Source organism: Rhinoderma darwinii, chromosome 5 (genome assembly GCF_050947455.1).
Source record: "Rhinoderma darwinii isolate aRhiDar2 chromosome 5, aRhiDar2.hap1, whole genome shotgun sequence".
Taxonomy (NCBI): Eukaryota; Metazoa; Chordata; class Amphibia; order Anura; family Rhinodermatidae; genus Rhinoderma; species Rhinoderma darwinii.
In genome coordinates this window covers 58397282-58411483 of record NC_134691.1, presented here as the reverse complement: position 1 = coordinate 58411483, position 14202 = coordinate 58397282, and the positions used below count along the sequence as shown (strand labels likewise).

The following is a 14202-nucleotide window of genomic DNA, read 5'->3' as shown; positions in this document are numbered from 1 at the left end:
AGGTTCTGCAAATACTTGATTAATACAAAAACAAATAAAAATAAAACATTCCCAAAAACTTTACATCAAATTAACAATGTCCAGACAAGTTTTGTTTTGCCTTCTCCCTCATCTAAATCCATAAAGACTCGTGTGAGTGATGTCACCTCGCCTCCTGTGTAACTTTGCTGGAGGGGGATGGTCTCTTACACATAAACCAAAATTGTACCTGATCAGTTCCTTCACCCTTCCCCCCTTTGTGGACTCTGCGAGAGTGATGTAGCAGAGTTCACAACTACATCTCAACATAACACTAATTTAACCCCTTGTAATGTACAACAGCCTGAAACAAAAATGACTTTTTCCTGACAAACATTTGATCTTTACAATGACATAACTCATGTGTGAAATCAAAAACAAAACAATTGTAGTTAGTTATTCAATAAAACAGAAAATATTATCTCTGATAACATTAATTACTGTAAACCAATAAACAGTATATATAAATAGGGAACGGTGGGGGCACATACATTTTCAAAACCCCGTGTCTCACAGTATCTGTAGTTTAATACATCTGAATTATCAAAACACATGAAATCTGATCACATCATAACACATAAATATCGTAACTTTTATAACCAACAGCGCTTGCGCAAAAGAGAAGAAATGTATTTAGGTTTGTAGACATTACTGATATATATATATCTCAGCAGTGCATATTGAGATCCCTCTGTCTCATCAGCCCTGCAGACTGCACCCAGTCAGCCCCCCTCCTCCTCCTCCCAAACACAGCACACTTTAGGGGGGAGGGAGGTCACAAACTCGCAGCTTCTCACAATCTTAACACTTTCAATGCCGGCAAAACAACATACGTATCTGCAATCATTTATCACACCATTGTACAGGAATTATCTACGTTAATGTTTAACCGTACAATCTGACGGCCACCATCTCTATATTATGATGACGTGTTGTTTCATCAGTGAACTAAAACTGGAACTTCTGTAAATAGAAAAAACACTACAAATGACAAAATTAACAAGGTGATTATTTCATACTGATTTGGTTGGGCCGGGCGTGGCCACATCCTACGGAGGGGGCTTATAAAATCCACCTTCTTGTGTGAGTACCGGATATAACGGAACAACAGGTTTAGGTGTACCAAGATGGCCTCCTGGGGCGGGGAGTGGTGCCGAAGGCGTGGCATATATGGGAGGATCGGGGCGTGGAAAGTGACATGATACACAATATTCAACTTGGGGCGGGTTCTGTTAACCACAACTGGGACACTCCCACGAAGTTAGAATTCCACCGTCGCCATTATAGGGCGGTGGCTGGACACGTTCTTTGTAATACACATATTTGATGATTTTACCCTTTCTGTCTCGTATTTCTTGCTCAGTAAACTTGTCTTTAGTTATGGCTATGGCTGTTCTTTGCCAAGCTAATGCTTCATCTAACTTTCCTTCGTCACTTAATCTTCCCTTGTTTTCCCTAAGAGCTGCAGCCCATTCTTCCATCTATAAATATGCCACATATGTGCATAACTTTCTCACTATTTTCTACATTCTTCTTGCCTGTCTCTTTTTTTTTTTTAAACACATTAAACATACTGTTCTATATTTAACACCGTCCTGAGAATGAAACCTTATTCTCGATGTTTCTGAACACAAAACACAATTTTTTTTTATATTTTTTTTTTTTTTTAAACACAATTATAACTGACTGTCTGTCTCTGTCGTCTTAATGGTATCAACCTATACCCTGCGACCAATTAAATTATTACACTTACACCTGTCGTCTTAATGGTATCAACCTATACCCTGCGACCAATTAAATTATTACACTTACACCTGTCGTCTTAATGGTATCAACCTATACCCTGCGACTATTTGTCTCTGTCGACTTAATGGTATCAACCTATACCCTGCGACGAATTAAATTATTACACTTATACTTATCACCTATGCCGGCGAGACGCGACTATCTATACTATGATTCTTGGAACCACACAGCGGGTTAACTCTCTGTCGCTGAGAGTGTGGCCGGGATCGACTCCAAATACCTCGGTATCTTATCACCTGCTCACTCTCCCACACGGATAAGAGCCAATATTCATAAACATGAACTTAACCTTACCGTGTTTTATTTGAAGCTGATCAGACTTCCTGGGAGCGTGGCTGGTGATTCGATGTTGAGGCGTCTGGGGGTCGTCGATCACGGACACGGCTTATCCCTCGAGTGTGGCCCCACGTTGGGCGCCAAAATGTTCGGGTACTAATCAGTCTCAACCGGCAGGGATAATACGCTGAGTTCGTACGAAAGGAATCACACCACACAGAGTCTGGTACAAAGCTCCTCACTCAGCATCAGGCGTCACTGACTTATTTATTACACACATTTGTTCTATATCTCCTTTCTCCTGGGGGTGGGTACATGTTATCACACTTTTATAAAAGCACGTATCACTGTAAGCCTCTTGTTACTTTGTGTCATCCTTGGATAGGTTCACCCTTATCTGGTCCTTTAGATATGTCTTCATAGTTCATAGTTTGTTCATACCAGGAAGTGACTTGTTATTTTATTAGTGCGTAGTCCCTGTTCAGGGGCCATCTTGCCACGTATACTTATCTAATCCTATTACTATTGCTTCATCACAATTATGTACACAACTCTATAGTCTATATTTTATTAAAGAAAGAAAATTATTATAAACATTAACTTCTGTCCACTCCATCCTTCACAAACATCCGCCTTTCCACAAATCAAACCGAAATCTACAAGATGGACATTCTGAATGGAGACAACAAATAATATGACCACAGACGATACTGATTTTGTAAAAAAAAAGGCAAGTAAAACAATAACATTTTAGATTTTCCAACACAGTTATGCCATTTATTAGGTCAATGGGTTCCCTATTAAGACTCTGTAGAAGTCAGAGGTTGTACGGAGCTGTAAAGTGGTCATTTGCATGAGGCCTTATACTGAGGTCCCCTCTCGTAAGCTCATTGCAGTCTCTCTGCTGTAAACCCCCTATTTGTGGAGGGGAATCACAATGCTTCTGCTAGTTATATTTGCTAGAAGTAAATGTGGCCCTCCAATGGGCCCCCAGCACCGTAATAACACCGGACCACAAAAGCAACATAAAGACTCCATTACGTTCCTGGAAAAATTCCATCACAATATGTGACTTGTGCTATTGTGCATTATACTGTTGACATTATCCGTCATAACTTTGATACCTGGCATAACGGGAAGAACTTGGGAAAAATAATGTACCATGTACACTGTGCCCAGTGCTGTCTTTACTATCACTGTGAATATAATATTCCTCAAGTCATTACAAAATTACTACCAGTTCTAATCTTGACACTAAGCAGATTGGACACGTACAGCTTGCATCAAATTCTGACCCATTATTGTGTTACATAAGGAACTAGGAATCTTTAGAGGCCGAACCTTTTTCAGTCCTCAGTGGCCAAGTTTCAATGCTCACATGCCCACAGAAGATACACTTTTTGTTAGACAGCCATGAGAACACAAAGTTGTCTGATGCCAAAACCATAGAACTGCATATTAGGATGACATCTACTATTCCTCCAATCACTGCTATTTGCTATAGTATGGCCCGTTTTGAACCATGCAGAATTCTTCCCAATATCTTGGTTGCCCTCAACAACAATTTCAGTTACTACATATTTCTTTTTTCTCACACCGGTATCAATACATATTTAAAACAGTTATTTATGATAGCCCTGCAGCTTCGAGATTTTCCTGACAGTAAAACCTGTACTATTTGCCATAGATACTTTTACCATTGTTCTTAGCTTTGGCCACCATCTTTCTAGTGAGGCTTAGAGTAAAACAACATTAATACTACCGATTCCATTCTTGGCAATCATCCAGTTTCTCATCTTGATATTGCATCTTCCACAACCTAAACTCTTCACAACTTAATACTTCATGCACGTCTTCCCACTGCGGAGCAGAAAATCAAACAGGAAAAAAAAAAAAAAAAATGGCAAAATAGAGTTATGAGCATAAATGTATAATTCATATATTTTGTCATTATGTGGCAGTAATCAGACTGATGCAGAATATTTGACATAAATATTTTGATATCATTTTAGTAAAGTGTTACTGTTTGGCTGTACAAGTGACATTACATATAAAATAATTGCCATATTTAAATTTTCAAATATACTCCTCAACATTGAAATTTCAACACCAAGAAGGAAAAGTTTGGGAATGGTGGAAATCACAGGATCGAGAGACATGTTAATGATATGAAAATAATAAAAAATGGAAACAAAATATTCCAAACATCTTGATTTATTTGAAATACACGCACTTAGGGCCTGTTCACATCACCGTTCATTTCCGTTCCGGGGTTCCGTTGGAGGGTTCTGTCGGGTGAACCCCGTAACGGAAAGTGAAACTGACAGCACAGCTTCCGTTTAAGTCACCATTGATCTCAATGGTGACGGAAACATCGCTAATGCTTTCCGTTCGTCACCCTAGGTAGTCGACTGCGTTATTGATTCCGTCTGAAAACCGGAAACCAGACGGAATGGTCACGAACGGAAAGCATTAGCGATGTTTCCGTCACCATTGAGATCAATGGTGACTGAAACGGAAGCTGTGCTGTCAGTTTCACTTTCCGCTGCAGTGTTCACCCGACGGAACCCTCCGACAGAACCCTCCGACGGAACCCCAGAACGGAAATGAACGGTGATGTGAACAGGCCCTTACACGCCTTTGCATGCTATCAATGAAGTTATTATTGGTTGTCAGAGGAATGTTATGCTGCGCTGAATGCACTTGGGCACGCAAATCATCAAGATTGGCTGCTGGCAGCTCCCTTTGCAATTGCTGACCAATGACGTCCCACATGTTCTCGATGGGAGGCAAGTCTGAAAATGCTGCAGGCCATGGTAGCACATTTAGGCCACGCTGGCCGCTCACAGTAGCAAGAGCAACATGTGACCTGGTGTTGTTCTGTTGAAAAACGGCTTCTGGGACACTTGAGAAATGGCCGTACTGCTGGTTCTACAACCAAATCAATGTGACACCGAGCTGTTAGTTTACCTGAAATTAAGACTAGAGAGGTTTGGCTATTGAACATTATGCCACCACACACCATAATCCTGTAAGTAGGTCGGTGTGACATTCCCTTCTGAAGGCCCCTTCAAGACGTTGCCCACGTGGTCTTCAGACCAATCTCGGGCTATCACTGCATCTGGGGCTCATCGCTGAGGGAGGGTAGACCTTCATTCCAGTCTTGCTGTGCACCATGATAGCCTTTGAGAGAGGTGTAGCGATCTGCCGGAGTGATAAACCGAGGTCACTCAGTTCAAGGATTCTGTCCATCTCAATTTGGGACAAGTGACGATAACTGGCACGTCGATGAACAGAAGGCATCGCACAATCATTTCACAACACTTGATCCCATTTTTGAGGTTTCAAGTAGCTAAAAACTTTGCTTTCAATCTGGCATTTATGTTCCTCCCACATGCCACAGATTGGAGCTAGGTGCTTGAAAATGTGATTATTAGCAGATCTTAGCGACACCTGCTATTTCCTCGATTTGTATAACCTTACGGCTTACCCTTCTTGGTGTTGCAATTTCAATGTTGAGGAGTGTATATAAAATTGCTAAAACGTTTGAATATTATTAAAACATACCACATGTTTACCATTCTAATACCCTGGCTAAAGGTCATGCAAATAGTCTATCTATTCAAACAATAGCACTTACTATGTAGCTACAGTTGGACTGTTATGTAAGAGCACGTAAGTTATGGTCTTCTTACACGGCCCGATCAACGAGACAACTAGGAGCTATGTATGAAGACGAGTGCTCGTCCCCATACATTTCTATCATGTCAGCAGAACGTCTTCCTGTTTACACAGGGAGATGTGCTGCCGACCACGATAATATTTTCGGCTACATAAACGATAAAATCAGCTGATGACAAGGATGCCCTCTATCCCCCTCTCTATTCATTCTAACTATGGAGACTTTGATCCAAAAAATAAGACAATCAGCTGAAATTCAGGGTTTGACCCTAGGTAATGTAACGTCCGTGGTCGCTGACCACAAACTCCTTCCATCCAGTCGAAGCCCTTCTCTCCAGAGATGTTTGCACATGGCCGTCTTGTTCCACAGTGACCACCAGGGTGCGCTTGCGAGCTCAGTTCAGACTCAAGAAACCAAAGCGCACGCATGTGGGAGATTGTGCTGACTGCTCCCTGAGCACCCATGGCTAGAAGAAGGTCTCAGCCCCTTCCTCCCACGCCTGAGCGTTGTTGTTGTATCCTAAGTTTGTCTTGCAAATGGTCCACTAGTGTTTCCTGCTCCCAGTGTTCCCTGTTCCTGTATCCTGATCTAGTGCCGTGTTGAACTGCTGCCGTGCTGTATACTACGGCTGTCCTGCTACTCCACGCCTAACGTCTACCTGCTGCCTAGTCCCAGCCAAGCCTGCCTTGCTACTGTCCGAGCTGCCACAGGTACCCTATATGAACTATAGACTCTGACCTGTGCCCAGTTGGCCAGCTGCCATACCGCCAAGGCGGTACGGCCTTGTAGGTCCACGAACCCTACGTGACAGTACGCTCAGGCCATGGACCCCGCTGGTCGATCCAAGACCATGACGACGTCACAAGAGATGCGGGCGGATATGCTAGACCTCCGGTCTCGACAGGACCAACTCCTCCAGGCCTTGAACATTCTTGCACGTCGGCAGGAGGCACGAGCTGCAGTTCCTCCTACTACACCTCCTGGCAGTACTGTTCCTCAGACTACACCTCCTGGCAGTGTTGATCCTCTTTTCTCTTTGCCACTTCCTGACCACTATGATGGAGACGCAAGTTCCTGTCATGGATTTTTAAACCAGTGCCAGATCCACTTCAGCCTGTATTTAAGGGCATTTTCATCTGATGGCGCAAGGGTCGCTTTCATCATCTCTCTTCTTACTGGCAAGGCCCTTGCATGGGTGAACCCTATCTGGGAGAGACAAGGACCAGAGACCCGTGACTTCCAGGGGTTCCTCCGGACATTTTGCACGGTGTTTGAGGAGCCTGGACGAGTCTCCTCTGCCGCGGCTTCCTTGCTGAACCTACGCCAAGGAGACATCTCTCTGGCCGAGTATGCCATCCACTTCCGCACCCTGGCGGGAGAACTGTTGTGGAACAATGAGGCCCTGGTGGCTACATTCTGGCATTGACTGTCTCCTAAGATTATAGATGAACTTGCCGCTCGAGACCTGCCGTCTACCCTGGATGACCTCATCCTCCTGGCTGCCCGGAATTATAGAAGGCTCCGAGAACGGCTTCAAGAGGTTCGTCGGGAGGGAGGCCTTCCTAGTCTGGCCCCTACCTTGCAGCAACCCCTGCCGTCCTCAGATGCCGATCCTCCTCAGGAGTCTGTGAGGTTGGACCAATATAAGCTATCTACCTAGGAGAACAACAACGCAGACGCACTTCGGGACTCCGTTTTTATTGCGGCCTCGGAGGCCATCTCGTGCATCTGCGTCCCCAAAAGCCCCAAAGCCTAGGGTGGGTAGGCGAGACAACCTTGGGTAAAGAAGGACTCGCGTCTAAGTTGTCCATACCCGTGACCATAGTGTCCGGAGAGAAAACGCATCAGGTCTCTGCGTATCTGGACTCTAGATCCGCTACTGATTTCATTTGTAGTCACCTGGTGGACCTTCTCCAATTACCTACTACCCCCTCTGGAGAGACCGTTGATGGTTGCATCAGTAAATGGACTACCTCTGCCAGACCCAGTTATAGCTGTCACCAAGCCGCTGAGGCTCCAAGTAGGGGCTCTCCACTCCGAACTTCTACCGTTCTATGTCCTGTCCAAGGCCGTTAACCCTGTGCTGCTGGGTCTGCCTTGGCTCCGACTACATGCCCCAGTCCTGGACTGGAACTCTGGAGAGGTTCTCCAGTGGGGCCCCGAGTGTCACAGCCGATGCCTGGTGCAGATTCGTTCGGTGCAGCCTTCCCTGCCTTGATCATTGGCAGGATTGCCTGGTCATTATCACTGCCCCCACACCGGGCGTATGACTGTCCTATCGAGCTGATCCCTGGTGCATCCCTTCCCCGTGGTAGGATATATTCTCTCTCCTTGCCAGAGACTATGTCCACCTACACTACCGTTCAAAAGTTTGGGGTCACCCAGACAATTTTGTGTTTTCCATGAAAACACACTTATATTTATCAAATGAGTTGCAAAACGACTAGAAAATATAGTCAAGACATTGACATGGTAAGAAATAATGATTTTTATTTGAAATAATAATTTTCTCCTTCAAACTTTGCTTACGTCAAAGAATGCTCCATTTGCAGCAATTACAGCATTGCAGACCTTTGGCATTCTAGCTGTTAATTTGCTGAGGTAATTGGGAGAAATTTCACCCCATGCTTCCAGAAGCTCCTCCCACAAGTTGGATTGTCTTGATGGGCACTTCTTGCGTACCATACGGTCAAGCTGCTCCCACAACAGCTCTATGGGGTTGAGATCTGGTGACTGCGCTGGCCACTCCATTACAGATAGAATACCAGCTGCTTGCTTCTTCCCTAAATAGTTCTTGCATAATTTGGAGGTGTGCTTTGGGTCATTGTCCTGTTGTAGGATGAAATTGGCTCCAATCAAGCGCTGTCCACAGGGTCTGGCATGGCTTTGCAAAATGGAGTGATAGCCTTCCTTATTCAAAATCCCTTTTACCTTGTACAAATCACCCACTTTACCAGCACCAAAGCAACCCCAGACCATCACATTACCTCCACCATGCTTGACAGATGGCGTCAGGCACTCTTCCAGGATCTTTTCAGTTGTTCTGCATCTCACAAATGTTCTTCTGTGTGATCCAAACATCTCAAACTTCGATTCGTCTGTCCATAACACTTTTTTCCAATCTTCCTCTGTCCAATGTCTGTGTGCTTTTGCCCATATTAATCTTTTCCTTTTATTAGCCAGTCTCAGATATGGCTTTTTCTTTGCCACTCTGCCCTGAAGGCCAGCATCCCGGAGTCGCCTCTTCACTGTAGACGTTGACACTGGCGTTTTGCGGGTACTATTTAATGAAGCTGCCAGTTGAGGACCTGTGAGGCGTCTAGTTCTCAAACTAGAGACTCTAATGTACTTGTCTTGTTGCTCATTTGTACAGAGGGGCCTCCTACTTCTCTTTCTACTCTGGTTAGAGCCTGTGTGTGCTGTCCTCTGAAGGGAGTAGTACACACCGTTGTAGGAATTCTTCAGTTTCTTGGCAATTTCTCGCATGGAATAGCCTTCATTTCTAAGAACAAGAATAGACTGTCGAGTTTCACATGAAAGCTCTCTTTTTCTAGCCATTTTGAGAGTTTAATCGAACCCACAAATGTAATGCTCCAGATTCTCAACTAGCTCAAAGGAAGGTCAGTTTTATAGCTCCTCTAAACAGCAAAACTGTTTACAGCGGTGCTAACATAATTGCACAAGGGTTTTCAAGTGTTTTCTAATCATCCATTAGCCTTCTAAGACAGTTAGAAAACACAATGTACCATTAGAACACTGTAGTGATGGTTGCTGGAAATGGGCCTCTATACACCTATGTAGATATTGCATTAAAAACCAGACGTTTGCAGCTAGAATAGTCATTTAGCACATTAACAATGTATAGAGTGTATTTCTGATTAATTTAATGTTATCTTCATTGAAAAAAACTGTGCTTTTCTTTCAAAAATAAGGAAATTTCTAAGTGACCCTAAACTTTTGAACGGTAGTGTATATATATATATATATATATATATATATATATAAATATAAAAATAAAAGTCAGCTTTTAGCTGGTGAAATCCTACAGTACATAGTGTAGGGTAAAAAGAAAATGGAGCCGCCTTCTACTGGATTTGGTATCCAGTACAGGTTGTCCTAGTACAGGTAAAGAGCAGCACAGTACATGTAGCACAGGTGTAGGGTGCAGCACAGTACATGTAGCACAGGTGTAGGGTGCAGCACAGTACATGTAGCACAGGTGTAGGGTGCAGCACAGTACATGTAGCACAGGTGTAGGGTGCAGCACAGTACATGTAGCACAGGTGTAGGGTGCAGCACAGTGCATGTAGCACAGGTGTAGGGTGCAGCACAGTACATGAAGCACAGGTGTAGGGTGCAGCACAGTGCATGTAGCACAGGTGTAGGGTGCAGCACAGTGCATGTAGCACAGGTGTAGGGTGCAGCACAGTGCATGTAGCACAGGTGTAGGGTGCAGCACAGTACATGTAGCACAGGTGTAGGGTGCAGCACAGTACATGTAGCACAGGTGTAGGGTGCAGCACAGTGCATGTAGCACAGGTGTAGGGTGCAGCACAGTGCATGTAGCACAGGTGTAGGGTGCAGCACAGTACATGTAGCACAGGTGTAGGGTGCAGCACAGTACATGTAGCACAGGTGTAGGGTGCAGCACAGTGCATGTAGCACAGGTGTAGGGTGCAGCACAGTGCATGTAGCACAAGTGTAGGGTGCAGCACAGTACATGTAGCACAGGTGTAGGGTGCAGCACAGTACATGTAGCACAGGTGTAGGGTGCAGCACAGTACATGTAGCACAGGTGTAGGGTGCAACACAGTGCATGTAGCACAGGTGTAGGGTGCAGCACAGTACATGCAGCACAGGTGTAGGGTGCAGCACAGTACATGTAGCACAGGTGTAGGGTGCAGCACAGTACATGTAGCACAGGTGTAGGGTGCAGCACAGTACATGTAGCACAGGTATAGGGTGCAGCACAGTACATGTAGCACAGGTGTAGGGTGCAGCACAGTGCATGTAGCACAGGTGTAGGGTGCAGCACAGTACATGTAGCACAGGTGTAGGGTGCAGCACAGTACATGTAGCACAGGTGTAGGGTGCAGCACAGTGCATGTAGCACAGGTGTAGGGTGCAGCACAGTGCATGTAGCACAAGTGTAGGGTGCAGCACAGTACATGTAGCACAGGTGTAGGGTGCAGCACAGTACATGTAGCACAGGTGTAGGGTGCAGCACAGTACATGTAGCACAGGTGTAGGGTGCAACACAGTGCATGTAGCACAGGTGTAGGGTGCAGCACAGTACATGCAGCACAGGTGTAGGGTGCAGCACAGTACATGTAGCACAGGTGTAGGGTGCAGCACAGTGCATGTAGCACAGGTGTAGAGTGCAGCACAGTACATGTAACACAGGTGTAGGGTGCAGCACAGTACATGAAGCACAGGTGTAGGGTGCAGCACTGTACATGTAGCACAGGTGTAGGGTGCAGCACAGTGCATGTAGCACAGGTGTAGGGTGCAGCACAGTGCATGTAGCACAAGTGTAGGGTGCAGCACAGTACATGTAGCACAGGTGTAGGGTGCAGCACAGTACATGTAGCACAGGTGTAGGGTGCAGCACAGTACATGTAGCACAGGTGTAGGGTGCAGCACAGTACATGTAGCACAGGTGTAGGGTGCAACACAGTGCATGTAGCACAGGTGTAGGGTGCAGCACAGTACATGCAGCACAGGTGTAGGGTGCAGCACAGTACATGTAGCACAGGTGTAGGGTGCAGCACAGTGCATGTAGCACAGGTGTAGAGTGCAGCACAGTACATGTAACACAGGTGTAGGGTGCAGCACAGTACATGAAGCACAGGTGTAGGGTGCAGCACAGTACATGTAGCACAGGTGTAGGGTGCAGCACAGTGCATGTAGCACAGGTGTAGGGTGCAGCACAGTGCATGAAGCACAGGTGTAGGGTGCAGCACAGTACATGTAGCACAGGTGTAGGGTGCAGCACAGTACATGTAGCACAGGTGTAGGGTGCAGCACAGTACATGTAGCACAGGTGTAGAGTGCAGCATAGTACATGTAACACTGTATTGTATTGAAGCTCCATTAGACAATCAATCAGTGCATGTAATTCCGTTATATAGAACCCACTGGCTTTGCTTATCCTGATATAATGCACTTATTGGCTCTTCACTGTGGCTGATTACATGCATTTTACCAATGAAATGCGCATGATGATCCAGCCAATCGCATGTGCCACAGATTGGCACGGTAAGATTATTGTGATTTCAAGTTTGGATAGTCCAGGAAAGGCCATTGTAAGGTTCAAATATTTTAACCTGGGACCACTGTATTTTAGAAAAACATCATTGGAAGTCAAAAAATTTTTGCCAAAAAACTAAGCAACCCCAATGTGGTGAGTATATGTTTCTAGTTCATGGTGGCTAAATGGTGTTGCCTTATAACACTAAAGCCCTGACTCTGAACGTAACGAAAGCAACATTTTCTCTACCCTGCAGGCTGATAGGACAGATGGAATTTTTGACAAGTCCGAGAGTGTATAAATTAGCCCCCAAAAATCCGCTCCCTTGTGGTTTTTTTTGTACTACTGGTCTCAGACAGGTGGATTACAGATTGTCTTTAACCCCTTCAAAACACAGCCAGTTTTGGCCTTCAGGACATAGGCAATTTTTTCAAATCTGACATGTTTCACTTTATGTGGTAATAACTTCGGAATGCTTTTACCTATCCAAGCGATTCTGAGATTGTTTTCTCGTGACACATTGGACTTTATGTTACTGCCAAAATTTGCTCGATACATTAAGTATTTAATTGTGAAAAACACCAAAATTTAGCGAAAAATTGCAAAAATTAGCATTCTTCTAAATTTATATGTATCTGCTTGTAAGACAGATAGTAATACCACACAAAATTGTTGCTAATTAACATCACCCATATGTCTACTTTAGATTGGCATCGTTTTTTGAACATCCTTTTATTTTTCTATGACATCACAAGGCTTAGAACTTTAGCAGCAATTTCTCACATTTTCAATAAAATTTCAAAAGGCTATTTTTACAGGGGCCAGTTCAGTTGTGAAGTGGATTTTAGGGCCTTATATATTAGAAACCCTCGATAAGTCACCCCATTTTAAAAACTTCACCCCTCAATGTATTCAAAACAGCATTTAGAAAGTTTCTTAACCCTTTAGATGTTTCACAGGAATTAAGGCAAAGTAGATGTGAAATGTTCAAATGTCTTTTTTTTTTTGCAGAAATTCATTTTGCATCTATTTTTTTTGTAACACAGAAAGTTTTACCAGAGAAACGCAACTCAATATCTATTGCCCAGATTCTGCAGTTTTTAGAAATACCCCACATGTGGCCCTAGTGCACTTATTGACTGAAGCACAGGCCTCAGAAACAAAGGAACACCTAGAGGATTTTGGGGCCTCCTTTTAATTAGAAAATATTTTAGGCTCCATGTCGGGTCTGAAAGGCTCTTGCGGCACCAAAACAGTGGAAATCCCCCAAAAGTGACCCCATTTTGGAAACTATACCCCTTGAGGAAATTATCTAGGGGTATAGTGAGCATTTTGACCCCGCAGGTTTTTTGCAGAAATTATTGGAAGTAGCCGTGAAAATGAAAATCTACATTCTTTCAAAGAAAATGTAAGTTTAGCTAATTTTTTCTAATTTCCACAAGGACTAAAAGGAGAAAATGCACCACTACTTTTGTAAAGCAATTTCTCCCGAGTAAAACAATACCCCGCATGTGGTCATAAACGGCTGTTTGGACACACGGCGGAGCTTAGAAGTGAAAGAGCGCCATTTGTCTTTTGGAGCTCAAATTTAGCAGGAATGGTTTGCGGAGACCACGTCGCTTTTGCAAAGCCCCTGAGGGGACAAAACAGTGAATTCACCAAAAAAGTTACTCCATTTAGGAAACTACACCTCTTGAAGAATCCATCTAGGGGTGTAGTGAGCATTTTGAACCCACAGGGGTTTCATAGATTTTATTAGAATTGGGCAGTGAAGATAAAAAAAATCCTTTTTTTCCAATAAGACGTAGCTTTAGCTCAACATTTTTCATTTTCTCAACAAATAAAGGAATAAAAGAACCCCAACATTTGTAAAGCAACTTCTCTGGAGTACGGCAATACCCCATTTGTGGTCATAAACTGCTGTTTGGGCATACGGCAGGGCTCAGAAGAGAAGGAGTGCCGTTTGGCTTTTGGAGCACAAATTTTGCTGGATTGGTTTCTTGACACCATGTTACTTTTGCAAAGCTCCTAAGGTACCAGTACAGTGGAAACTCCCCAAAAGTGACTTGATTCATGAAACTACACCCCTTGAGGAATTCATCTAGGTGTGTAGTGAGCATTTTGACCCCACAGGTGTTTCATAGATTTTATTAGAATTGGACAGTGAAAA

At 44.1% G+C, this 14202-nt stretch overlaps 1 protein-coding gene across 7 annotated transcripts in view; it reads right to left on the bottom strand.

Moving 5' to 3' along the window:
* The window catches only part of LOC142651397 (E3 ubiquitin-protein ligase RNF31-like), a 91980-nt gene that overhangs the window by 18120 nt on the left and 59658 nt on the right, over window positions 1-14202 (bottom strand). For all 7 annotated transcript variants that reach the window (XM_075826041.1, XM_075826045.1, XM_075826048.1 and 4 more), the window contains 2 exons: window positions 3863-3960; window positions 2730-2772 (listed from right to left, as the gene is read on the bottom strand). In XM_075826041.1, the coding sequence (XP_075682156.1) occupies window positions 2757-2772; window positions 3863-3960 (114 nt within the window). In that variant the 3' untranslated portion in view covers window positions 2730-2756. The remainder of the gene's footprint in view (window positions 1-2729; window positions 2773-3862; window positions 3961-14202) is intronic.